At 40.3% G+C, this 27,592-nt stretch overlaps 1 protein-coding gene across 3 annotated transcripts; it reads left to right on the plus strand.

Annotated features, from left to right (window-relative positions):
• Positions 1-1,253: 1,253 nt before the first annotated feature.
• Positions 1,254-27,592, plus strand: C9 (complement C9). Of its 3 annotated transcripts, none has more exons than XM_088152765.1 (12): positions 1,254-1,361; positions 5,425-5,518; positions 6,363-6,510; positions 7,408-7,555; positions 9,343-9,481; positions 10,808-11,020; positions 13,318-13,558; positions 17,498-17,623; positions 18,505-18,686; positions 20,018-20,246; positions 21,643-21,814; positions 27,439-27,592. In XM_088152765.1, exons 1-11 carry the CDS (start codon positions 1,285-1,287, stop codon positions 21,792-21,794), a joined length of 1,749 nt encoding a protein of 582 aa, XP_088008891.1. In that variant the 5' UTR covers positions 1,254-1,284; the 3' UTR covers positions 21,795-21,814; positions 27,439-27,592. The 3 variants fall into 3 exon arrangements, with proteins under 3 accessions (XP_088008891.1, XP_088008890.1, XP_088008889.1); XM_088152764.1 differs by lacking the exon at positions 27,439-27,592 and adding an exon at positions 27,222-27,408; XM_088152763.1 differs by having other exon boundaries at positions 1,255-1,361; positions 27,436-27,592.

The raw sequence follows: 27,592 nt of genomic DNA on the forward strand, positions 1-27,592 counted from the left end.
AAAAAAAATCTGTTCTTACTAAGTCTTGAACTGTGCAAAAGCTTCTACTAATCACTATTGTATCCCATTGTTTCACTGAAATATTGAAATACTGCATTAGTTAATGGAATGGACTACACCAGTTTGGAGTCTGGGATAGGACAATGAGAAATGACATTTGCAAATGTTGTCCTGAGTTTTTTAAAAAAAGTCCCTGGAAATAGCCAAGTTTCCTTGCTTAAAACATCCCCCCTCCCACCAACTTTTTCTTTTGCCAAGGGTTTCTTAAAAATGTGGAAAATATTTTGGGGGAAAAAAAAATTCTACTTAGGATCTGAAAGGGAAAACCCATTCTATCATCTCAGTCTGTTACCTATGCAATAACTTAGATCACAGTTCCTGCCTACCACAAGTTCTTTTTGCCCATAGGAACTCAGAATGTCCTTTACCTCCCATGCGGCTGAAGGTTACAAAAGAAACAATGATAAATGAACAATAGTCCTAATGGTAGGACCAGTCCTACTAGTAGACAGAACAGAATCCCTTGAACATTATAACAGACTTTGAATGCCAGTGGAGAGCTGAGATTGAGTGGAGTCCGAGCCCATTTTGAGAGGAGGGTTTACAAGTTCTGTGGCATTGCCTTCCAAGCAACTTACCTGTGTATTATGGTGGTCTCAGTAGTGACCTGCAGTTTCCTGGTTTGATGCAATTTGAAGACCTCATTCCAGCTACACCCTTTCCTATGAATTGGTAGTACTAAATATGATCCAGCTTGCTCTTCCAGTTTTTATCTAATAGGATCATTCCTATTATTGGGCAGAGAGAGACTGTCCACTCAGGTGGCAGACAAGAAGCAGTGATATGCTGAAGAGTAGAATTGAATGTGCCATAAGCTCTACCCACCACCATCTAGGACAGGATTACTGTCCTTAACTGTATGTCTTATTTCAATCAGTTCCTGTATATTGAACAATACTGTCTCTGGCAGTAAAATGTCGTTCACCAACCCCATTGATGCCATACTTTACTCTGCAGTGGAAATAATGAGCCATCACTGCTTATGGCTTGCTGAATTCAGGTTCAAAAGCTTGGGCTTTCCATCTGCCCTTCTCCTCTATTTGTACAAATGGACTTGCCAAATTTAGTATAATCGATGAACTCCAGGGCACTTCTCGGAAGTCAGCACTAGATTTGACCTTCATCTGGCATCACGTTCTGTTTATTGTCCTGCTAATATGTAACACAAATGAAGAGAATAAAAGAGTTGAATCTGGGTCTTATTTTTTTAGTAGTCCTACCACCATGTCTACTTCTTTGCTTCTTATAGGAGCTCTCTGCATTTTAGGAGCAAATAGTTTTGTCTCAGCAGGGAAAGCAAGGTAAGTTCATTTTATAGGATAGAGATAACATTGGGTAGCCTTTGTGGGCAAACTTCTCCAAATTTCCTGGTATTCTCTTTTTAATTTCTGGAAAATAGAAGGTAAGAGATCTATCTGCTTCTTGCTATTTTCCAGATGCTATTATTGGAGTTAAGTAATATTAGCAATCCAGATGCTTTCATTAATTCTGAACAATATGAACAATATGTCATCCCTACTGAATATAATAGAAATTATTTCCATGCATAAATATAAAGTGTATAAAATCAAGCTGTCAAATGTCTATTATTTCATTAGTACCAGACTGTTAAAATTTTTGTATCTCTGGACCATCTTTTGAATACTTGAATTTCAGACCAAAAATCAAATATTTTCACATTATAAGTATTCATGAAACAAAATTCGGTCAGACTCTGACACTCTTTAGAAAGAATGAACTGACTTTATATAATCTGCTTGTTCTTTCCCAACTTCCCCAAAATTGTCTCTGACAGTCCTGACAAGTGTAATTTGTATTTGTCTACAAACTTTGTTGTTAAAAAAAAATCTGAATTGTGAAAAAGCAAAACCCTAGCACTTTCAAGTTCCATCTCTCTAACTTTCATGAAAGTTTATGGTCCAGCTCTCACAGCCATACATTACTACTGGAAAAACCATAGCTTTGACTATGCAGATCTTTGTCGGCAAGGTGATGTCTCTGCTTTTTAATATGCTATCTAGGCTTGCCATAGCTTTCCTCCCAAGGAGCAAGCGTCTTTTAATTTCATGGCTGCAGTCTCCGTCTGCGGTGATCTTGGAGCCCAAATAAATGAAGTCTGTTACTGCTTCCATTTTTACCCCTTCTATTTGCCAGGAATTGATGGGTCCAGATGCCATGATCTTAGTTTTTTTAATGTTGAGTTTCAAGCCAGCTTTTGCACTCTCCTCTTTCACCCTCATCAAGAGACTCTTTAGTTCTTCTTCACTTTCTCCCATTAGGGTGGTATCGTCCGCATATCTGAGGTTGTTGATGATTCTCCCTGCAATCTTAATTCCGGCTTGTGATTCTTCCAGCCTGGCATTTCTCATGATGTACTCTGCATATAGGTTAAATAAGCAGGGTGACAGTAGGCAGCCTTGTCGTACACCTTTCCCTATTTTGAACCAATCGGTTGTTCCATGACCGGTTCTAACTGTTGCTTCTTGGCCCGCATACAGATTTCTCAGGAGACAGGTAAGGTGGTCTTGTACCCTCATCTCTTTAAGAATTTGCCACAGTTTGTTGTGATCCACACAATCAAAGGCTTTTGCAGAAGTAGATATTTTTCTGGAACTACCGTGCTTTCTCCATGATCCAGCAAATGTTGGCGATTTGATCTCTAGTTCCTCTGCCTCTTCGAAACCCAGCTTGTACATCTGGTAGTTCTCGGTTCATGTATTGCTGAAGCCTAGCTTGTAGGATTTTGAGCATAACCTTGCTAGCATGTGAAATGAGTGCAATTGTGCGATAGTTTGAGCATTCTTTGGCGTTGCCTTTCTTTGGAATTGGAACATAAACTGACCTTTTCCAATCCCGTGGCCACTGTTGCGTTTTCCAAACTTGCTGGCATATTGAGTGCAGCACTTTAACACCATCATCTTTTAGTATTTTAAATAACTCAGCTGGAATACTGTCATCTCCACTAGCTTTGTTGTTAGCAATGCTTCCTAAGGCCCACTTGACTTCACTCTCTAGGATGTCTGGCTCAAGGTCAGTGATCACACCAGCATGGACATCAGGGACATTAAGATCTTTCTTGTATAGTTCTTCTGTGCATTCTTGCCACCTCTTCTTAATCTCTCCTGCTTCTGTTAGGTCCCTGCCTTTTTTGTCCTTTATCATGCCCATCTTTGCACTAAACGTTCCTTTCATATCTCCAATTTTCTTGAAGAGATCTCTAGTCTTCCCCATTCTATTGTTTTCCTCAATTTCTTTGCATTATTCATTTAAGAAGGCCTTCTTATCTCTCCTTGCTATTCTCTGGAAATCTGCATTCAGTTGCTTATATCTTTCCCTTTCACCCTTGCTTTTCGCATTCCTTCTTTCCACAGCTATTTGTAAAGCCTCATCAGACAGCCATTTTGCTTTCTTGCATTTCTTTTTCTTTGGGATGGTTTTAGTTGCTGCCTCCTGTACAATGTTATGGACCTCCGTCCATAGTTCTTCAGGCACTCTGTCTACCAAATCTAATCCCCTAAATCTATTCATCACCTTCACTGTGTACTCACAAGGAATATGATCTAAGTCATACCTGAGTGGTCTAGTGGTTTTCCCTACATTCTTCAATTTAAGCCTAAATTTTGCAGTAAGAAGCTCATGATCTGAGCCACAGTCAGCTCCTGGTCTTGTTTTTGCTGTCTGTATAGAGCTTCTCCATCTTTGGCTGCAAAGTATATAATCAATCTGGTTTCGGTATTGACCATCTGGTGATGTCCATGTGTAGAGTCGTCTCTCGTGTTGTTGGAAAAGAGTGTTTGCTATGACTAGCTTGTTCTCTTGACAGAACTCTATTAGCCTTTGCCCTGCTTAATTTTGTACTCCAAGGCCAAACTTGCCTGTTATTCCGATTACTCCTTGACTTCCTACTTTAGCATTCCAATCCCCTATGATGAAAAGGACATCTTTTTGGTGCTAGTTCTAGAAGGTGTTGTAGGTCTTCATAGAAGCAGTCAACTTCAGCTTCTTCAGCATCAGTGGTTGGGGCATAGACTTGGATGACTGTGATATTGAATGGTTTGCCTTGGATACGCACTGAGATCATTCTGTCATTTTTGAGGTTGTACCCCATTACTGCCTTTCCCACTCTCTTATTGACTATGAGTGCAACTCCATTTCTTCTAAGGGTTTCTTGCCCACAGTAGTAGATATAATGGACACCCGAATTAAATTCACCCATTCCCGTCCATTTCAGTTCGTTGATTCCCAAGATGTCGATGTTCAATCTTGTCATCTCATGTTTGACCACATCCAGCTTGCCTTGGTTCATAGATCTTACATTCCAGGTACCTATACAATATTGTTCTTTACAGCATCGGACCTTCTTTTCGCTTCCAGATACATCCACAGCTGAACATCCTTTCGGCTTTGGCCCAGCCGCTTCACTCTTTCTGGAGCTACTTGGAATTGCCCTCTGCTCTTCCCCAGTAGCATATTGGACACCTTCCGACCTGAGGGGCTCATCTTCCGGCGTCATATCTTTTAGCCTTTTAACATTGTCCATGGGGTTTTCTTGGCAAGGATACTGGAGTGGGTTGCCATTGCCTTCTCCAGTGGACCACATTTTGTCAGAAGTCTCTGTCATGACCTGTCCGTCTTGGGTGGCCCTGCACGGTATAGCTCATGGCTTCACTGAGTTATGCAAGCCCCTTTGCCACGACAAGGCAGTGATCCATGAAGGGGTTTCAAAGGATAGCTAGCCAATATAGGAACAGCATGGAGGAAGAGTGAGCCAAACATTGCCTCCTTCCATAGTCTGCAGATAGGAAATAAAAGACAAAGACAACTATTTATCAACTACACACAAACACATATATGTACACCTCTGATCTAGGGTCATTACTGATTTTTCTTACTCAGTAGTACAGAGAAAGTTCCTGAGAATTCTGTTAAAAATGTGAATGTACAAACCCATCAAATCATGTAATAAAGCTGCTTTGTACTATATAATATCAGGTAGCATCTTGCTTGAATTCTGTTTTTAAAACAAGCAAAGAAGCTTGCATGTAGAAACTGCAAATCACTTGCAGGATTCACCCCCTTTTTCTGATGGTCATGGAATTTTCAGGCACATGTTCCAACATGCAGCTTCCACGTGCATCTTGAAATGCTAAAGTCCAGTCCAAGTATTGTCCTGCAAGGTTACGTTTTGAGGGACTACAATAAGATGGCGTGCATCACTACTAAATGGCCAGGCAAACAAGGTCATATTGTTCATATATTGCTCCCTTGCAATATGTACATACAAACATTGTTCATACAAACAGGAACTTACAAAGTGTTAAACCAGAAACATTTCAATTTACTTTAAGACTATTTCATTCTAAGGGTGACACGAGAATCTAATGCCCCAGAGCCCATTGACTGTTTGCTGACTACCTGGAGTGATTGGGGACCATGTAGTCCATGCTCAAATGAAAGAGTAAGTAGTGTGTCCGTAATTTATCTTTCATTTGCCTTAAGGGGCTTCCTGAAGATTTGATATATTTGTGAAGTATAGGCTCATTGGTGGGCATTAGCTTCAAGTAGTAAAAGAAAAGAAAAAAGGTTTCTTGTTTGGAATCACTGGTTGTCCACTAATTATAGAATGTTAAATTTGAATGGATTGTAAGAAGTCGCACATTTCAGTCCTTTGCACAATGCAAGTGTCCCCAGCTACAACAGCCTCAGTAGCTGTAGGTCAGTGTTTCTCAACCTCAGTGTCAAGCCAAGTCCAAGAAACAACATTGGAACAGTCCAGTTGAGTCAAGTTCCCTTATTTGCTTATACCACATAGACAGAATCTTGCCAGACTAAATCTGTACTACTGCAACTAGTGGATATACCCTGGGAGATTCGAGGGAGTGGCCTTCCTGAACCGTTTTTGCTTCCCATGCTCCCCCTGTGGAATGGATTGTCTTCTGTCTCCTTTCCCTTCCTGCTCTCTGTTGCTATCCCCCACATCACCCTCCTCTTTTTAGATACATTTCATGACGTCTAGCAACTTTAAGATGTGTGAACTTCGACTCCCAGAATTCCCCAGTCTGTTCATCTGAAAGTTGCTGAGGTTGAGAAACACTGTTGCAGATGATCATCCAGTGGTAGAGAGATCGTCTGCCCTCCTGAATAGCTGAGAACCATGAATTCCCCATCCTTTCCATTTTGGAGCAATGCAACAACTTTTCATTTCTTTCACCTTGCATATCATTTCCCCCCGCTGTTCTTCCCCTCTACAGCAGACTGATTTTGAGCTTGTTTTAATTTTGTTTTTAATGCCTCCCACAAAGTACCGCTCAAGAGATGTCCTGAAGTTTGGACAGTTCGGGGGGAAACCATGCACTGCAGCTCTGAGTGATAGAGAGCACTGTGAACCAGAAAGTGATTGTCCTGAAGAGGGAAATCAATGTGCGCAGAGAGAGTTTGAATGTGCAAATGGTAGGTACTGAGATTTTTACATGGTTTCTCTGTCTGCTGTCACTATCAGGCAAAAGTGGTACGTGCAGTGGACTGATGACGAGATGATGATTCAGAGGCTCCAGCCACGTGCCTATGATTTAAAACAAGTGGGCTTCTATTGCAAGGAGTGCCTCCGGGATCACCCTCCAGATGGAGAAAATGGCACACGGGCTGATGTGCTCTTGTTTGCTTTTTAAGCTACAAGAAAAGCAGCTTTCTCCCATCGCGTATCTTTTTCTCAGCAAACTTCTATAGTACAGTGTGATATTGAACATTCTCTTTGCTAATATTGTTTTTGCAAGAATGTTTTCTTTATACGTGCATTTTTGTAAGCCATATTTTGATGGGAGAACCACACTGCAGTATTCAGAGAAATGTTAAATATCAAAGTATGATGATGTTTCCCACCAAAACAAAAACAAAAATGGAAGGTCTTGTTCAGTTTTAGTATATTTAATCACCATCATGTATTTTTTTCACTGTACTACTATATGATCATGACTGTTGTATTTCACCAAATGAAAACTTTTTTTTTTTAATATTTCATATTACATATAGGTTCAGGAAGAAAAGGTTAAGTTAAATTTGCACTGAAATGCAAACCAAAAAAACTCAGTATTTTTTTTAACAGGGTGGTGATATACAAAAGGATATTATATCATTCAAATTTTCCCCATGGGAAATTAACACTGTAAATCAATTAGTCATTCTGATATAAATGTCAGTTTGTTTTATTTAGGCTGGGAATTTGGGGAGTTGAAGTCCAAAACATCCAAAGGGCATCAAATCAGGGAAGGCAGCCTTGATTTAAAAAAGGTATTCTACATATCCAATTACTTGCAATTATAAATGTTTCATTCTTTGTTCTACTCTAAGGATATTGTCTAAAGGATAGGTTGGTGTGTAACACAGAAAATGACTGTGGTGACTTCTCTGATGAAGATGGTTGTGAGGAGACCAAACGCCCACCCTGTGGGGACCGTGACATTGAGGTATCAGAACTTGGAAGAACAGCTGGCCAAGGGTGAGTTCTAGAAAACTTTCATGAAAAGAATACAAATTGCATGTTGGGCTACCTGATAAGGCTGGAGTCCTCAAAATGGCTTCTAAGAATGTGAAGGTTCTCCAGACCTTGCTTGATTCCACCATGCTCCCAGTCCTATCTGATTTTTATTAAAATACAGACACACACACCCCTTAAAACATATTTGATTTTTTTTTTTTAAATGCCACCTGAACTTTTCCAGAGTGGCTTACAATACCACTAATGTTAAAATATTGTGTGACAGTAGATGCTCCATCTACTGCTATGTTTTTTACTGTTTTCTATACAAATTTTGTATTTTTATCTGTTTTTATGCTGTGAGTTTCCCAGAGTCAATTTGGAATCAGGTGGTGCATAATACAAATAAATAAATATTCTCAAAATTCCAAACATGACCACCAGTCCAAAAAGTTTTAATAAGGTTTAAGTCTCTGATGTGTGGGCCTTGTCTAACAATATTTTATCCACATTTTAAAATGTGTTATATTGAACTGACAAGCCCTCCCCACTTTCCCCCCTCTTTGGACATTCCTAAAAGAACAAATATAGCATTTATATTATGGGAAGTACTGGGTCACACTGACAACCTTTGCATCCTGCATGTTCCTTGATTTTGCTCTGGACTGTCATGTATCTCCTGCAGAGCAGAAACGCTTCCATGGTAGAAAGGAGCTAAGATCAGCATCACTAATTTTTCACGTCATGAATAACACATTTCCATGATGTGAACAATTTTTTTAAAAAATTGAACATATAATAAAGATCAGCTGGTGTGTAGTGCCACAGGCCTTTTATTGATCCCTTGTTGCTAAGGAATTACCATTCTGCTTTCTGATCCCATGTCTGGACATCACAAAGATGTGAGTTCTTCATTATTTTTACCTGCTTCTACAATGGGAGGAACAGACCTGCCAATCACTGAATAAAATTGTCTATCTCCTAACCTTGGCATTTTATGGATATTAGCAAAGCTAGGTTTTTTCCCTTCTGTTTTGTATTGCTGCCATGGCAGCAGCATGCCAGCTCAGAACAAATAAATCAAGCCTGGTTCTTCGCAGATGTCTAAATACAAAGTGGACCAGATTCACCCATTTCTAGCTAAATGAAAACCTGTTCCAAATTAGCGTGCTCTGCTTTAGAAAGGGGCTTCAGATGAATCCAGTGTACCCTGTTAATGGATGTATATGGGTATAAGCACGTAAATCCACGTGTATCTGATAATGTAGATTGTGTTCCTTGAAACAGTGTGATCTTATGGGTTCCAGGAAGCATACCTTCCCTGTTGTGGCACCTGCCCTCTGGAATGACATCCCCCCCAGACATTTATACAGCTCCCACTGTAATGATACTCAGAAAATTATTAAAAACTTGGTTGTTCTCCCAGGCCATGGGAAAGGGTGACTGTGGAGTCCTCGTAATTTTGGCTTTTTGCTGGTCTTTACTGGCCAACTATGATTCTTTTATGTTTTCTTTGTTATTTTTTTTAAGCCACCCAGAGTCATTAAGGAGACAGGCAGCCTCAAAATTCAATTAAATGATTGCTAAATAAAGACTACCAGACAATAAATATGTTAATATTTAAGGTGTCATAATACTTTTTGTTATTTTTATGTATATTACTGATTTGTCTTTGGTGTTCCTGCTTGTTATTTCTGATAACATATGACATTTAAAAGTACAATGAGATGGTTATTTATTAATAATCTTCCTTCCTTCCTTCCTTCCTTCCTTCCTTCCTTCCTTCCTTCCTTCCTTCCTTCCTTCAGTCTGAACGTGCTGGGAATGAAACCGGCTCAAACTGCATTTTACAACGAGTACTTCAATGGCATCTGTGATAGGGTCCGCGATGGGAACACAGCCACTTATTATCGCAAGCCATGGAATGTTGCTTTCCTCAGTTATGACGTAAGCTTCTTTGTGTAAAGCAGAGCTTTGTTTTATAACAAAAGGTAAAGTCCGCTTTGAATCATCCTCAACGCCTAAAATTTCATGGGTATGTCCGTGTAATTTTCTTGGCAACAATACTTAAATGTTTTGCCATTGCCTTCTTTCAGGATTTTTTATTTTTTTTTACTACTTTGTCTAGTCTACATCCCTGGAATTGTTGGTCTCCCATCCAGATAGTACTCAGTTCTGACCCTGCTTAGCTTTTGAGATTAGATCAATCAGGTGCCTTTGTTGCAGCAAAACAGACAGACAAAAACAAAACACAGGGCTGTCTAGTTTCGGGGGGGGGAGTCAAATCAATAGCAAGGTCTCCCTATCCATTTTGGCTAATTCAGTGTTTCCATCATAGTGTCTGCCATATGCATTGGGACTGCAACACTCAGAGTTTCCCACCAGCTGTAACCCCCATATGGCTGAAGGGCATGAGCTATAAATATTTTAAGTGCTATTAACATGATATAGATTAAAAAACACCTTCTATGATGGAAGGATACATTTGGCATTCTGTGTATATGTGTTTTAATTTATATATAATAATATAAGTAAGCGGTTTAGTTCTTTAACAAAAAATGTGTTCTTTTATCCCTCTTCAAACATTCACCTGCATACATGAGGGACAACCATTCCTTTCCCATCTTTTATTTCTTACTGTTCAGTCAGACGTCTGAAGGAAAAGTATCCTCACATTGGCCTGAACATCTCTTCGTGAGACTGTGTGGATAGCCCAGTTCACCACACACTTTTCAACCCTCACAAGTTCAGATGATTTTGAAATTCACAGCCATACAGTTCAAGCTACACAGGGCAATCTGAAGCTCCCCTCACTTGGGAATTGGGATGGCAGCGTAGGATGATCTGAAAGTGCTCATCAAAAAGGAATGGAGAAGGAGGTATATCCGTCCCAACAGCTCCTGGTATCTCTGCTAAAAGTTCACTGGCTATAGATCCACCACTGGACATAACCTCCCCCCCCCCCCCCCATGGTCTGTGTCAGAGGAATCCTTAATTTCCCCAGAAGATACAGGATTAGTTGATCACTTACACTAAGAAGGAGTGGTTTAAAAACTTACACTAACAGAAGTGGTTTAAAAAGAGAGAATCATCCCCCACCCTGGATGGGATTTGCCAGTGGTGAGAAATCAAAATCTGGTTTATGATTTATGGCTTAGTGTCTTATCTGAACTAAGCACACACCATGTGTTACCACAGTATGTCATCACAGCCTATGTTGTCTATCATTACCTATCTGTTAGCCATTTAACTGTATATTTTCTGCCTTTCAAGACAAGAGGAGACAAACGCTTTACAAGTGAATTCTACAGTGACCAAGTATCAACAATGAGAGAAATGTTCAGTGGAAAAACAGAGTCTTTTGATATGAGCTTTTCTGTTAAACTGAAACCTACTGAGTCTAAAGAAACAGTTGATATTGAGGGAGGCTTTAATACTGCCACAACCTCCAAAGTGAGTGCCTTCTTGAAGAAAGCCAAAGGAATGGTAAGCTGTTAAAAAAAAAAAATCAGAGGTAAATATACATTACTCCAGAGGAACCAATATTCACATGCCATAAGGAACACTGAGCCATTGGCTGCATCCATGCTGAATTGGGTTATTGAAATACCATTGGCTGGATTTGTACTAGCTAAGCTTACTACTATTAACCTTGATTAGGTTTTCTATGCACAATGTGAGAATCCAACCTGTTTGGTTAGTTTATGGTTCAATGTACCGTGCAAACCCCCACAATGGATTATTTCAATAACCAAATTAAATATGCTGTGTGAATAGAGAGACATGAAGACTACAGTAATCTGCATATTTTCCTGTGTGTAAGGTGCACAACATGATGCCAATGAACTAGATTGCTTCACCAATACTATCCAACCAACACACTAATATCACTTTGGGAGCCCTGTTCATAGTCCCACCTATGGGACCAACTATGTAGTGATCGGTAGTTGGGTCTTCTCAGTGTCACAGCATGATCAGGTTCTTTTAGAACAGGAGGTTTATTTAGGTTTACAAGGATGGCAATTGGCACAGAGAAACCAAGAAATTTACAATAGGTATTTACAAGATCCCAGCTTCTATTCAGCATCAGGTTTCTTCTCAAGACTTTCTCCCAGAGACTACTCCCCTCTAACTCTCCTCCTATATGCTTAACTTCCTCTCCCTTCATTCTGTCTCCCTCCCCCATTTCTAGGATTATCAAGAAAGAGTAAAAGAAAGGAATGTGCTGGGTTTATGAATGAGCATGCTCAGTGCCACACATCCCCTTTCCACGGATCTGCTCAGCCAATCCTTGCCTGCATCTCCTCCACTGGGTGAAGAGCTCTCTTGGGAGTCTTCTGCCCAGTTCTTCCCCAGAGACTAGGGCTTTGCCAAAGACTGACCCTCTGTCCATAGCCAGCTGTCTCCCTCCTTCCTGTCTTGGGTGAAGATACCATCTCTCTGGGACTTTGCTTCTCTTCCTCCAAGAAAACCACTTGTTGACTTTTCTTCTCTCTCTCTGTCCAGGAACTGACAATTGCTCCACACACTCACATCAACTTTACTCTCCAACTTTTCTCTCCAACCACTCCCTTCTACAACAGTCTTGGTTGTGTGAATTTTCTCTCGTCATTTCTCCCCTCAATTTCTCTCCTTTCCTTCTCTCGTTCTTCAATTTTAGGTTAGACCAGCAGCATGTCCCCCAGCAACTGAGGAGGTTGATGTCCTCCCCAGAGCTCTAGTCCCCAACTCCTAAATACAAGGCTGGACCAAGGAGAATACTGTCTACTTCTGCTCCAAACAGAACTGCTTAGCAGCCAGTTCAGCTCATCAGCCCCAAGACAGTACACCTGTACTTCAAGGCTAGAACTGAACTGCTGCTTCTTCCCTTTTTCTCTTTCCATTTGCTGACTCACACCAGCACAGCAGCAGCCATACTGGGCTACTAAAAACCATATGCCACACTCAGTGGTGGTTTTCTTTCCTGGGGGAAGTAATCATGATTTCCAAATGCTTGTTCACCTAGGCTTTTTCAGAATGACAGCTGTCTCTAGGGACCAAACTACCTGAAAATTAATTCTAGTTCATTGCAAGTTTTATCTTATGAACTAGTATAGGCTTCTTTAGGGGGAACAACAGTACACTAGCAATACAATTAAGAATAGCAATACATAATTCTGCAAACTTTCCTAGACCACTCAGTGGTAAAACTGTGTTTTTGTCTGGGGGGGGGGGGAAACCTCCTCTGCTCAAGGCCCAGCATCTCCAATAAAAATGGTCATAGACATCAGAATTGGACTGTCTTGGGTGGAGGAGAACCATTAGAATGGCCACCTGAAATGACTAAAAGTTAGGAAATGCATCGGCAAATCAGGATTGTGATTTCTATAAAATTTCCATATCGTAATGTGCACATACCTATAATAACTCATAATTTCTTTGTGATTCGGGTGTAAAATAGGTGCCTTAAATACCAGCTACAGTGTTATAGAAAAGAGTTTAACAGTCTGTGTTTTCAGCAAAGGATTCTGAAAGACTATTAAACTAAATTAAATTTGAAAAACAGGAAGTCCCTGATGTATTGAAATCTGACTTTACTGAAAGGGACGCAAGAATGCCAGCTCATGTTTGCACATGAACGCCATATGCTGTCTGATATGGGCAAGAATTGTCTAGAGATTCCTTGCATAACCTGAGAACTGCCCATATAAGCAAACTTCCAGTAATCAATGTGAAAGAATACCATGATCTCTCTCTCTCTACCTGAGGGTAGAATAACTCACGTTACTGTTTTCTGCTTACAGGATCCCATCTATTTACATGTAAAATCTAATATACAACTGGGAATTTTCCAAATGCGAAAGCGCGATTTGCGCTTGTCTGAGACATTCCTGGGAGATATAAAGATCTTGCCCAATACCTATGAGAAGGGAGAATATTTTAAATTTGTGGAAACATATGGAACTCATTATTCACAGGGGGGAACCATTGGAGGAAAATATGAACTAATATACGTGTTGGATAACCAAACTCTGTCAGCACATGGTAAGGACCAAATGAAAGTCTTCTCTCATACACAAGGGTAAACTCTGGAATAATGGATTAGCTGGCAGTCAGGACAACTGGTTTCTGACTATAAGCCTGCTTTCTTTAAACCTAGGTTCTTAAAAAATCGTATCTTGGATTGGTTCAGGATACCAATTGTATCTCTTATGATGTTTATATTGAGCCACTGTTAATTTTGTTGTTGATTTCTTGACTTCAGAGGCAAGCAGTGGATTCCCCCATGTGCTTACAACCCTTGCTGCTTGCTTCACATCATTCTAATTTTTAGATTCTTTCAGTTACATGTATTGGAAGTAGACCTGCTGAAGAGACCTCCACCATTATTGTGATTCCCCCCAATTCCTCTCAGTTTCACTTATCTTCTTAGAAAATAATCCACTGAGTAGATGCAGACCAGTGCTTTGGTTAGAAGCCCCCCCCCCCATCTACCCTGAGGAAATAAATAATGCCAAAGGCGATTTGTCATGGTGCAGCATGTTTGGAAAGCTAAAAAAGGTGGCAGGGAGCAATGTAGTAAGTTTCTTTTCTATAAATAGATGTCGTATGACTGTCCCTACAGCCTTTTTGTGGCTTGGCAAATTCCTCATGACAACCATTTTGTGAGAGCACCCATGAGCAGGCTGAGAAGTGGTGATTGGCCTAGCAGTAGCCAATGAATTTTACACCTCACTGGGGATTTGAACCAGGTCTAAGCACTGCACCACATGGATCACCTTTTGTTAACCCTGTGGTGTATGTTTGTTTGCTGTTATTTATTTATTTCTCACATTTATATAGCCACCCATCTCACAATAAAGTGACTCTAGGCAGCTTACAATAAAAACAATCATAAAATCCAAATGTTAAAAACTACCGTTAAAAAATATCAGCAATATTATTATTAACAAGATAGTGGACAGAATTCATGTTAAAAACAATGCAGCCATCTCATCAGCTCACCATTGCCTTGAGATCCCCAGGCCTGCTGACACAGTCATGTTTTAAGGGACCTCCAGAAGGATGTCAAGAATGGGGCCAATCTCACCTCAGGGGGGGGCCGGGGATGATGTTCCACAGGGCAGGTACCACGGCAGAAAAGATCCACCTCCTGAGTCCTGCCAGATGAAACTCTTTCGCAGTGGGACCCATAGCACGCCTCTTCTGCTGGACCTGAGGGGATGTAATCAGGTGAAGGGGTCCCTCAGATAACCCAGTCCCAAGCCATAAAGGGCTTTAAAGGTCCAAACCAGCACTTTGAATTAGACCCAGAAGCAAACTGGCAACCAATGCAGCTCATGGAGCAGAAGTGTAATGTGGGCCATTCTAGGGGCACACATAGCTGCCTGAGCTACATTTTGCACCAGCTCAAGCTTCTGGATAGTCTTCAAGGGCAGCCCCGTGTAGAGTGCGTGACAGTAGTCTATTCGGGAGGTAACCAGGGCATGAGCGAATGTGAGCAGAACCTCCCAGTCCAGGAACAGACACGACTGGCACATAACACTAAACTGAGGTGCTGTCTGCCCCTACTCTCATGGCCTTCCAGAAGACTGTGAAATCTTGGCTATGCCAGATGGCCTGGGGGCCTGATGGGGACTCACATTGTTGGAATTGGCTGGTGGGGTAATTGATTCTGCCCCCCCCCCGGTCATCTTGAATTGTAGTCTTTCTATATAGTATTATTTTTTAAGCTAATTTAATATGTATATTTATATCTTTACTGTTTTTAACGTTTGGATTTTAATTGTTAGCCTTCAGAGTCACCCTCTGGGGGAGATGGGCGACTTATAAATTTAATAAATAAAATAAATAACACTAAGCTGTGCAAAAGCTCTCCTAGTCACGACTGCCCCCTGCCCTTCAAGCAGGAATCACAAGTCTAGGAAGACCCCCTATAGAGATGCATCTGTTAGATTTATATTAATCTAACAGATGCATCTCTGTTAGATTAATAGAAAGGCCTCTCCTATAAAATTGTCAATGGCCTACTATCTCTTGACCCTGTCAGTCACTCACCCAGTCAAATCTACTTATCTAGAAGTTCTGCTTGCGCACAATCACACTGACCTGGCCAAAAATCACCATTTGGGAAATAAAGTTTCCTCAGCTACTTCCAGGAAGTGCCCAGACCCCTCTAGTGAGAAAGTACAGGCAAGACATCTTGCATCACTGGCAAACTCTTCTCCATAGGCCAGGCAGACAGCAATAGCTGTGGCTAGTTCACAGCAGCTAACTGGTGTTTGGGAGATGTGTCAGGTCTTGGTAGCTCTTCCTTTTGGATGAGTACAGAGGCAATATGGGTTAATTGATTGGGCAGAAGTGTTGCATGAAATGGGTAGATTTAAAGCTAATTTATGAATTAGTTGACTTGTTCAATTTACTCTGTTGATGTTCCTACACCACCTTAACCTTCTCATTGCCCTTGTTTAGCGTGCTGTGGGAACAGGTCCATATGTAAGAATAATACAGTGATACCAAATCAGCTTTTGCTCTGGGATAGTTTCTGGAGCAAAAACCATTTTCACATTAACTCATATTAGTGAGTTTTGTTTAGAGCAATGTTTCTCAACCTTGGCAGCTTTAAGATGGGTGGACTTCAACTCCCAGAATTCCCCAGCCAGCCATGCTGGCTAGGGAATTCTGGGAGTTGAAGTCCGCCCATCTTAAAGCTGCCAAGGTTGAGACATACTGACTTAGAGGGACCACAATAATTCAAAACAGCCATCCTCCATTGAAATAGCTTCCACAGTCCAAGTATGTTATTCTAGCTATTTCACCACATGCCATTCTATATGTGGCTAACATTAGCTGGATCATGTCTAGTATCTACGCAAGAAGGGAAAAAGTGAACATTGGGTGTAGGGGGAAAAAAAACTAATTGTAACGTATATCGTTTTTCTTCAGCAGTACGGTAGCCAAATTATTTACCAAGTTGATCATCAATACTGATTGCTAGAAAATAAATTATGAAAAAAGTCAGCCATTTGGAGTGATGTTTCATAATCAGCCAAACAACAACCTTTGTCCTTTGCTTAAAATATATACCCACTTATTCATCATCTACCTTTGCTTTTTGTCTTTGACTCAGAGTGCTTATTAATTTGTTATGATAGTAGGCTGGAAAGGAATTTTATTTGCATTCAAGAAGTTCTTGACATTTTCTGAGCTAAGGATTCATCAGCCTTTAAATAGCATGTTAGGAACTATACAAGATAAGGAGGAATGGTTAGGGGAACTTCCTTAACAGGTGAATTCAAATCTGTCCAGTTCCAGGGATAAGCCAGACTGATGCTAGTCCATGATATCTTAAGCCATCTTTCCCTACATGCGGTATTTCTTTCTTTCTTTTTTTTAACTTGGGTGCGCTGATGTCTCAGTCCTTGATCTGTGCCACGCCAAGTTACATACATACACCAGCCTTTCCCCAAATTGGTGCCTTCCAAATGTGATGGCTACAGTTCTCAGACTTTTCATCTAAGTATGGAAATTGTATTCTAATATATCTGGAGAGCATCAGATGGGAAAAAAAGATGGGGCGAGTTACACACTAGAGACAGTCAATCTGCACTTCTGATTTGAGAACCCTTCTGCAAGAGGTTGGTTCAGATCTCTAGTAAGAGCTGCTTGTCTACCTGTCCTCTCCCTGAAAGCAGTTGAGAAAGAAATGGCATCTGAAAGGCAAGTAGAAGTTGAGGGGGGCGGGGAGAGAGAGGTGTCAGAAAAAATAAAAAGAAAGGGCCACAGAGTAAAAGCATTTCCACCTAGTATTGGCTATGGCTCCACCCTTTGCTTGCTTCATCACTTCCCTCCTTGGGAAGGAGTTTGGTAGCCTATTTTCTAACAACTTTTTTGTTATTAAAAGATATAAAAAATATTTAAAACATTGGAAATATGCTATTTACTTTCCCACCTCTAATTGTTTTTTATTGGCTCTATTTTCAGGGCTCACTGCACGAGATGTAAATGAATGCCTAGGTTTTAATTTAGGTGTTACTTCCACCATAGATAAGGCAGACACCAAGGCAGAGATTAAAGCTAAGCAATGTAAAAACAATAAGTTTAAAGATGGTAAGTACATCAGCTCCTACCTTCGTCTGACATTTTGATGCCCAAGTTTGCATTTAAATTGACGCATATGTCCCTGATACAAGAACTAAGATGTGTTGTTAGGACATGTCAACCAAGCACTGTATAACCACATTAAATAATGAACAATATACTGTACGTAGTACATCAATATATTAATGCCAGTATATTTCACTAGCATGCCAATCATTATATAATGCTATGATATAGTGATAATTTGTAGCTTTATGTCATATATTTGTGTGAATGAACTTTCATAAAAATTAGACTCACACAAAGCAAGCAAAGAAGGCAGAATTTTTTGCTCAGGAAGATTTCAGCTGATGCAGCATATGGAAGAGTGCCAGCATGAAGAATCTGACAAAGACACAATAAATTCTATTTCCCAAGACAACGGATGGCTCCCTCTTGAAGTGATGAGGCAATAGCACTCTGGTGAAAGAGCTCCCAGACATGTGAGAAAAGTGCCAAGGTGGGACTGGCCAACTCTCAGCACAATGGTCAAGACTTGTGGGAAGGTCACACAGATGAGTCCTGCAGTCTGTGGGAACCCTCACATAGAACAACGTTCTATATGGATGTCCTACCTTGAGATTTATGGAATTCAAAGCTAGCCTGCCAATCTGGATTTTGAACTGGGTAATTCAACTGGGCAAATATAGTTGGCAGAAACTCCCAGGTGGTCCATTCCTAACCATATTCAGCAGCATCATTTTCCTTTCTTCCAAGTGAAAGTGAAAAAAGAAAATCAAATGAATGTTCACTTGGTCCTATTATCATCATCATAATCATCACACAAGAAAATTGTTCTGATAGGGCCACTCTTCCTGTTTTTTCACCTCCTATTTTTTTTTCTCTTCCAGTTGATGAAGTGAGAAGGAGTGGGGTTATCCAAGATGTGGTCTCTCTAGTTCAAGGTGGGACAACCGCTACTTTAACAAAGTTGAATGAAGCACTTTCATCAAATGTCAGGGTAGTTGATATAGAACAATATGTTGAATGGGCTGCTACACTACCTCAAGCTCCTACAGTGATCAGTCATCGGGTAAGAGGGTTTTCTTCTATCAATAAGTTGGAGACGTTTTCAATAAACGTGAACCTAAAAATGAAACAGTTTTCCTCTCTCTTGAGGAAAAAATTTAACAGTTGCAAACATTTCAGAGTCAAAGATTCTGGTCAAGTAACACTACAATCTCCCTCAAATGAAGTTTGACTTCTGGAGATGAAATGAACATTTCCATGAGATTTTCTGGAAATGGTTTGCCATAGCCTTCTTCAAAGATGTTTTTTTGACTTTGCATTCTAAAGTCCTGGGATTTCCTGGTCAACCAACCAACCAACCAACCAACCAACCAACCAACCAATCAACCAACCTCCCTCCCTCCCTCCCTCCCTCCTTTCTTTCTCTTTCTTTCTTTCTTTCTTTCTTTCTTTCTTTCTTTCTTTCTTTCTTTCTTTCTTTCTTTCTTTCTTTCTTTCTTTCTGCCTTTGCCTGAATAACAAGGCAGTTCTTTCAATTTGAGACCTTCTAGTTCACAAGCATGCAACTTTTTAGGGCTATGGGCCATGTTCAGCCTTCCACTGGGGTGCATTGCAAAACATTAGGCAGGGCCTGGAGTTAACATGTGGAGTTAAGGTAAAATTTATAGTAAAATTAATCAAATACAGTTTAACATGATTGTTTCCCATATATGTAATAATTATTCTATTCTAAATTTAAAATTACAATTTTGTGGCAATCTTTCATTGGGGGCCTTATGCAAGATTTTTTAAACCTCTGGACCCCTACTTTAGTTTTTCCAGCAACCTCTACTTTTACAGGTAGCAGCAGATCTTCATAGATATCATTTGCATTAGAACCTGGTTGGATAGTCCCAGCTCATCCTGTTCTCATGATCCATCCATCTGCATCCTATAGACAAAACTTCACCCTAACAAGTTATGTTTTAAAGTACAATGTTTCTAGACAAAGGTTCTCTGATTTGAGATGGTAATGTATAATAAAATAAAATTGTGCTAAATGGATATGCTAGATCTCTTGCCCTATCCTGATGACACCACTTTCTGAAGGCCCACTTCTAACACCCCCTCATGGAAACCTTAATACCATGAAAGAATTACTAGGAGCTTGATATAAAGGTTGTCCCTTTACAACAACTTCCATTAATGATGGAGCTGTAGTAAACTAATAGTAAAGTCTGCATTTTAAAGAATCAGAGTATTTACTTAGGAGAGGTGAGTATATCTGTAGCAGAGCATGGATGTTCTCATGTTTAAGTGCTGTATTCTGTGTTTTCTTCATGCACAGATAATAATGGTAAGCAATTATTTAAACTGAAAAAATGCACACATAGATGTGGTTAAATATTTCTGCAGGTACTCCCAATTTCTGAACTTATACCACTGAAAATCCAAGACTCCCGAATAAAGAAAGAAAATCTGGACAGAGCTATAGAAGATTATGTGGCTGAATACAGTGCATGCAAATGCCAGCCTTGTCTAAATGGCGGGACAGCAATGCTGCTGGATGGAAAGTGTGAATGTGTATGCACCCCATATTACAAGGGAGAAGCCTGTGAAATACCCAAGTCAGTTTTCATAGCAGGTGAGAAGTCATTCAATGACTTAGCATATATTTAGATGACTCTCTTGGCTCTACTGTTATTAAAAAATATACACAACTTCCTTATGTTGAGTCAACCCGTCCTGTATTTTGAAACAAAAAGTCTACATATGCACTTAACCAATATGTAAGAATTGGTAATCTAAGGCCTAGAGTAAGATTTGTCACAAAAACCGGGACTTACGGTTTTGGCTATTAATGTGTGCTTTAGAGACCTTTAATATAGAACGAAAACTTGGTTATTTGAACACAAGGAAGTTGGATTAGAAGGCAGAGGCTGAAAATTAATAAATAAAATAAGGTGATAGGGAGCAATAGCAACTTATTAGCATACTGGAGCCTCAGACACAAGGAAGGACTCAAATAGGTGCTTCACACATTGCACTGAGCCATAATATGATGTACTTTTTGTGGTTTGCTTATGGCTTCTTGAAGAGGGGGTATACCACTACCTCCTCCAAGTCTGATGAAACCACCCTGTCCATCAAGGATGAATTCATCGCCACTTGGATCCAACCACACGTGACCTCTTGGGAGGCCTTAACTAACCCAGAGGGACATGGATCTAATATACAGTCCCGAGAACCCTGTCCACTTTCTCAAGAATTACAGGATCAGATTCTTCCCAGATAACAGGGCAAGACCAATTGACCAAGTCTCAGTCAATTCAACTGCAACATTTCAAGTCCAACTTGGAGCGAATCTGACTGACTAGAGCTGACAGGTGCCTAGAATGTTCCTCACAGCAGCCCTGCAGATGTTCTTGTGACTCTTTCTTACCCAGCATGGGGCAGGTCATTTTGAAAAGGGCTACTGATTGACTATCTATGGACACAATAAGAGCAGAAAAATAATTGTATTTTGCCACTAAAAGTAATGGGCCCTAGAAATTTACATTATAAGCAAATAAAAGTATAACAGGCTATTACACTAAAAAAAATCCATAACCCAATAAGTTATGGATCAAAACCATCCATTCCCAATCAGAAAATATTCCAATTATTCTTAACTGAGCAGGAATTGCAGCTGTGAGTACATGGCTATAGAAGAGTTCAGATGTAATTAGAACAAAGCTAGTGTCTAATTATAATTTTTATATAGATAGAATGAATGAGAATGATTTTGTCCCATAGATTTAGAAAGTCCTCTTATTGTTTTTGACCTGGTCCACACACTCTACTAAAGTATGCATTGTTTAACCATTGTTTCTTGGAAAAAACACTGTTGGTGGATGTATGCAATATAGATAGCCCAAATAGCAAGTCAATTTACAATTAAGATCTACTGTAGTGATTGTGAGATTCTGAAGGTAGATGGAGTTAGTTCAATGGTCTGAAGTTAGACAAATAAATTCCTTCTGATCCTGATCCTGATGCAGCTCAAGCCATTCATGGGAGCTGGAGCTGCTGGTCCAGCTGGTCCACGTGTGAGCAAGGAAAACGCCATCGAACAAGACAGTGTAATAATCCTGAACCTGGATTCGGGGGCAAGTCATGTCCTGGAGCAAACTCAGAACCAGGCTATTGTTAATTGTAGAAGACCACTAACAGGTTTGTAGCTTCTGGATATGTATAATGAATATGGTGCCATTGTAACTTAAGACTTTGGGACACTTTGGATTAAACACTGAAGTGGAAGCAGCTTATCCACTTCATTTGGAGAGATAAGGCAGAGAAGGCAGGAAGGCAGGAAGGCAGGAAGGCAGGCAGGCAGGCAGGCAGGCAGGCAGGCAGGCAGGCAGGCAGGCAGGCAGGCAGGCTTCCCTACATACTTCTTCCTTTACATCCCCTAAACAAAGTCTTTTTTTTTTTAATCCACACTCAATCATGACCGATTCTGCAGCGACTGCCTAGACGAGTCCCTGCAGTTTTCATGGCAAGGTGTTTTGGAAGTGGTTTGCCATTGCCTCCTTCCTAGAGCAGAGCCCAGCTGGTGAGTGCAGGAAGGCGGGGTTTCTGTTGCTTCACGTCTTTTTCGGATGTATGCGACTTCCGTGTTACTGTCAACTGGTCCCATCTCCCGTGCAAGGCGCCACCAGCATTTTTCCTCCCACCAGGATGAGAGTACCCATTTATCTACTCACAGAAGCTTTCAAGCTGCTGGGTTGGCAGAAGCTGGGGATGAGACAGGAGCTCACTCTGCTGCATGGAGCTGGGCTCAAACCGCTGAAGTGTCAGCAACTTCCAGTGTCATTAAGCCGCTGCACCACTGCGTCCCTAATAAACAAAGTCTATACTTACATGCAGTGTCTTCAGCCTGACCAAAAAATCCCCCTCATAGTTATATTGAATCCTACCAAATTATATTGTTCTACCTCTACTGCTGTACCTGCCCCCACCAATGGCACAGTGTTGACAGGAAACCAGAGATAACATTCTGCAATGTCCTCAAAGTGATGCATCCTCTCTAGTCTCTCACCACTTAGAAAACCAGTTATTGTTGTTTTCATCTCCTTTCAGTTAATGGTGAAGCAGACATTCCAGCAAGGTCATCTGTTTTCAGGGAAGTTTACTCAGATAGACTGCCTGCTATGTGTCCTTTTCTGTTCATTGAACAGAAGGCTTTTTTGCTCCCCCTTTGTGAAGAAAGAAAGAGGAGCCAGAACTCAGCTACTAGTTGAGTGGAACTTGCTTGCCCTGAGCTATTATGCCGATATTAGTTGTGGTTGGGATCTGGGGCTGGTGAGATTGAAGTGGGGAATCATAGTTGGAATTTAAATGATTTGCAAATGGGGCAGATGATGGTTTGATCTGAGAGGTTTTTAGGCAGATCCAACTATTCTTACCATTACAAGTAACTATATATTATTTATTTGTTAGATTTGTGTCCAGTCTTTACTTCAGAAGTTCAAGACAACAACCATAATGCCCCCTTCTCCATTTTTTCCCCCAAGAGCAACTCTGTGAGGGAGGGTAAGCTGAGAGAGAATGACTGGCTCAAGGTCACCCAGGGAACCTCTGTAGTCAAGGGTCAACCTCAACCTGCTCTCCTCAGTCCTCGTCTGAACCACTAGACCATGCTGGCTGTCCCATAACAGGACCTGGCACAAAATGCTACAGGATATTCTCCCACCTAAAAAAGGACTTCTGCGTGGGATTCTACCCAGCCATTCTCTTTGAATTAAGCCACCCCTTGCATTCATTTTTTCCAACACACCTTTTGTCTTTTCCAAAGTGACACTCAGTGTTTCATAGTGAGTATAGTCAGGATTCACTGTGCTTCTACATTTTTTTTATTTTTCAGGAGCCTCCATTTTGGTTATGTTTCTGTCAACATTCACTCATTGCATCCATTGTTAGGAGGAAGTGTTTTTACTGACATTTGTTATGGATATGGAAGTGGCCATTTATATCCCAGGTTTCTTTCTTTTTGTAGTTTCAGTAATTATTTAGCAATTTCATAGCTATATAGCTATTGTTGTTAGGGAAATTTATTTCCTAGGATTATTATTAGTTGTATAGTAAGAAGAGCAGCAGCAGCAGTTCTTCAACATAACTAGTTATATATCAGGTCAAACCACAATTAATTAAGAGATCCAAACTGGAAAGGCCTGACTAAAGAGGAAACTCATGGCTTCTTTCCTGAAAGCAGAAAAAATGGGAGGGGGCAAGTGTGACCCCCCCAAGAAAGCACATTCTTTTGTTTGGAACAATATAGCTGAAAGTTGACTCTTATAAGTGTGTGCTTGACAAATCAACCTCAGAATGCAAGGGCAGCTTTAAGAAGACTCTCCTGCTGTTATTAATATCTGCATGGGTTGTTGAGATCTGGATCTGGATATGATAAGTCTGTGGAGTTCTTGGTGCTCTCTAAGCTTGGTTGTTTGCTTACAGATGTTTCATTATCCAACTAGGTAAGATCATGTTACCTAGCAAGCAAACAACCAAGCTCTGGAAACACCAAGGATTCCACAGTTCAACCCTGAGCTACAGATATTCTCTTCTATGCGAAGTCTCTATATGATAAGAAATCTATCACAGGTCCCAAGCTCTTCAGTCTTTAAAAGTTAGAACTTCTATCCAAGCTTTGATCAGTATACAATCATTACTAACTAATCTTATAATAATTTTTTAAACCTAAAAATTCAGTTAGATAATACTAAGATATTTATTGATTCATGCAAAGTACTGATAATTATGCAGTGTCTGCATAACTGCAGTGTCAATGCATCTGATGGGGGAAGGCCATATTATACTTGCTTAAGACCTGTTTTGGTCACCACGTAAGGTTGTTTGAAATATTGGTGATTAACAGTGATATGCATTAGACCGCACTAAATTTCCTCCAGTAAGTTCCCTTTGTCCATAAACAGGAGAAAAAAAATCCTGCTTTTGGATGACAGTTTGGGATTTATGCTGACTGTGATGAGGTCAGCATCTTGATGATCAGAAATGGCACGTTTTCTAGTCCCACTCTGTGACACACTTTGCTTGCAATATAGTATTCTCCAGCAGCAGGGCTCCACATCCTTGTTTGGAATGAGAGTCACAACTGATCTTTTAGCTGCCTATTATGGGGTGGAAAGTAAATGGGATCAAGACAAAGTAGGACACAAAAGGTAATGTTCAATTTAGTTTAAATTTAATTCCAGTTGAAATATATTCTGTATATTTAACACATTTGCTCCCTTCTGTTACATAACATTGATAGTTCAGAAGCAACTTTTGGAGGGGGTCTACAAGACACACCCAAAGTTTTAGTTTTACAGACCTATCCAACCCCATTAGGTATTCTGGGCACAATCCAGCAAACATATGGGCAAAGAGAGCCAATCTTCATGTTACATGCAGACCTATGAATTAAATAATGAGTACAGTTTCTGTGGAAAATAACTTCAAAAGGTGGCATTTTTCAGGGAAAATTAGATAGGTGTTGTGCTTAATTTTTTGAAGCTGCAGCTGCCCTTTCAAGCTGCCTTTTATTTTGCAAGATTCTAGACTTGGGTTTGTGTAGGGAATTAAATATGTTTTTAGGATCCCACAAAGATGAAACAACCTTGAGGAAGGAGAAATATAGTATAAGGAGGAAAGATTGTGAATTTGAACATAGACTCATGACTCTGAGTTGAAAGATTCAGTCACAATTTCCCTGGCAGGAAGGAACCATATGCAATTCATATTTGCGCACATTTGCACATTAGATCCCTAAACCTACCAGAATGTAGAAGAAAAATGTTGAGGAAATCCTGGTTGGAACCCTCCAGTTCATTCACTAGTAAGCATACTAGTGTGAATAGAATAAGTCCATTGGATGTATCTAGAGAAAGATGCTTAAGGTCCAAAAGGACAAAGGGAAGTTGATGAGGAAATACTTACTATGATAGAAAGGCTGCATTTCTGAGCTCCCTGTCTTCATGTTAGATGGAAGGAGAAGAAGCTACTTCTTTTGTACATAACGGGTTGTAGGGGAGTGTCAGTCCTTCAAGGAACCAGACAGGAAACCAAAACCATGAGTACTAACACTGCCTTTATTATAAGGTTACAGTAACAGAATCGTGCAAGTCTGAAAGCCCTTCCCTACTCCCCAGCTTTACTTTCCAGAGAACTAGGGAGGGTTCCTTCTGAGACAATTTCTCCAACCCAATTTCCTCCTTTGGACTCAGATGTCTCTTATCAGACCATTGTCTAGGTTGCGACTCTTCCTCCTGTCTCCCAAGGTTATTCTCACAGCCCATTGCAGGAGAGCCTGGTCTTCCAGTCAAAGGAAAGGAGGGGCAGAGAAAAAGAAAGGAACACAGAGGGAGTCCCTTGCTTGCTGCCTCTATTACTAATGACCTTAATGATCAGTAGGAAAGCAGGTGCAAGGAGAACATCAAATCCCATAGAGTTACACCACCTAATGCCTTTATCAGGTTTTTCTTCACATATTCATAGAAGGCATGGATGGTGCAAACTGTTCCCTAGCTGTCCATGGACTGACAGGAACTTGCAACTAATGTCCATGTGTACAAGACACTTTGCGATTAGAAACCCTGAAAATAAGATTCAGCACCCTGTCACAACCTATACTGAGATTCTCTGTATGCCATTCATTGCACAGATGTGTTGAAAGCCTGCCCTACTAGTCATTGAAAGGATAAGTGAAACTCCATTGATTGTAATGGGACTTAGCTGCAATCATTTCTGCAGATTTTGGGTTAAGGGGGAAGTCTAGACCAAGGAATGTTTACCTTAGTTTTATTTTTTTTAAGTACAGAAAACATCTGTACTTATTAGACAACCCTGTGACCCATTGGGTCATCCTCTGAGAGAAAGGTAGTGCAGTCTGATGTGACCAGAATGAAAATTAAATTTTAGGCTGACCATATTTTTTTTATCCCCATGCTGGATGGTTCCATGATGATCTAAGAAGAGTATATATCATAAATAGAAAAATAATTGTAGTGGCAAATGAACTTCAATAATAAGTCAATATTTACTTACCTAAACAGATAAACAGAATGACCATGGGCAGGCAAAAAACCAATGGGAACGGGAGCGACTTCTGACTTCTGCCAGCTTCCGCATTGACTTTGCTTGTGGGAAGCCGGCAGAGAACGACAGAAGTCATGATCACGTGACCTCAGGGGTGCTGCAATGACCACAACGTTGTGAATAAAAGTGGTCTGAATGTCAAGGAAATTTCAATTCCACAGGAGTAAGGGGCCCCGGATTTTTTACGCATTCTTTAAGTTAGCGGGTTTTAGGTACCTTGATTCAAAAATTGTTGCAGTATAATGTACCATTTGGGCTAACTCAAGGGTACAAACAGACAAATAGATAAACATAATGAGAGTTTTAGTAGTATATAGATACAGTAATGCTATTTAATGTACATTTATTGTATGTGTGCACTAACATTTATATGTAACTGCACACAGGTAAATCACAATGGCAGTAAAATAATCAAGACACTTTCTAATACAGTTCCACCATGATATAAATCTATACTGAATAATGATAAAGACATTTCTTCCAGCTTTCCCCCAAAAAAGGGCCTGAAAGTCCTGTTCAAAGGGAATTTTTAAATATCAAGAGATCAAATTCCAGACATAATCCAAGGGGGAACCAGTTCCAAACAGTAGGAACCAGATGGGAAAAAGTTGTAATCCAAGTCAGAAGACACCGATTTTGCACCAGACCTTCTTCTATTGTGCCTTTTCATATAGATGAACTTTCTCTGTGTCTTTCAGCAGATATCTGATGGGAAAGTAATAGAACCTGAATGTCCCTGTCAGATCTACGCAAGCTTCCTGTGAGCAGATTGAATTAAAAGCTATTGACCCATTGATCTCTGGATTTCAGAGCTCCACTTTGTACTAAACAATAAACTTGATGACTTGCAGAATA

Source organism: Python bivittatus, unplaced genomic scaffold (genome assembly GCF_059951505.1).
Source record: "Python bivittatus isolate LINGU-HERP-01145 unplaced genomic scaffold, Pbiv_v1 ctg000570_np1212, whole genome shotgun sequence".
In the NCBI taxonomy this organism is placed as follows: domain Eukaryota; kingdom Metazoa; phylum Chordata; class Lepidosauria; order Squamata; family Pythonidae; genus Python; species Python bivittatus.

Excerpts from the sequence above, each read along its gene's own strand:
- C9 (XM_088152765.1), top strand. The coding sequence starts at position 1,285 with ATGTCTACTTCTTTGCTTCTTATAGGAGCTCTCTGCATTTTAGGAGCA. Across the intron at positions 1,362-5,424 it reads GTCTCAGCAGGGAAAGCAAG|GGTGACACGAGAATCTAATG; the intron begins GTAAGTTCATTT and ends TTTCATTCTAAG. Across the intron at positions 18,687-20,017 it reads CTACAGTGATCAGTCATCGG|GTACTCCCAATTTCTGAACT; the intron begins GTAAGAGGGTTT and ends ATATTTCTGCAG.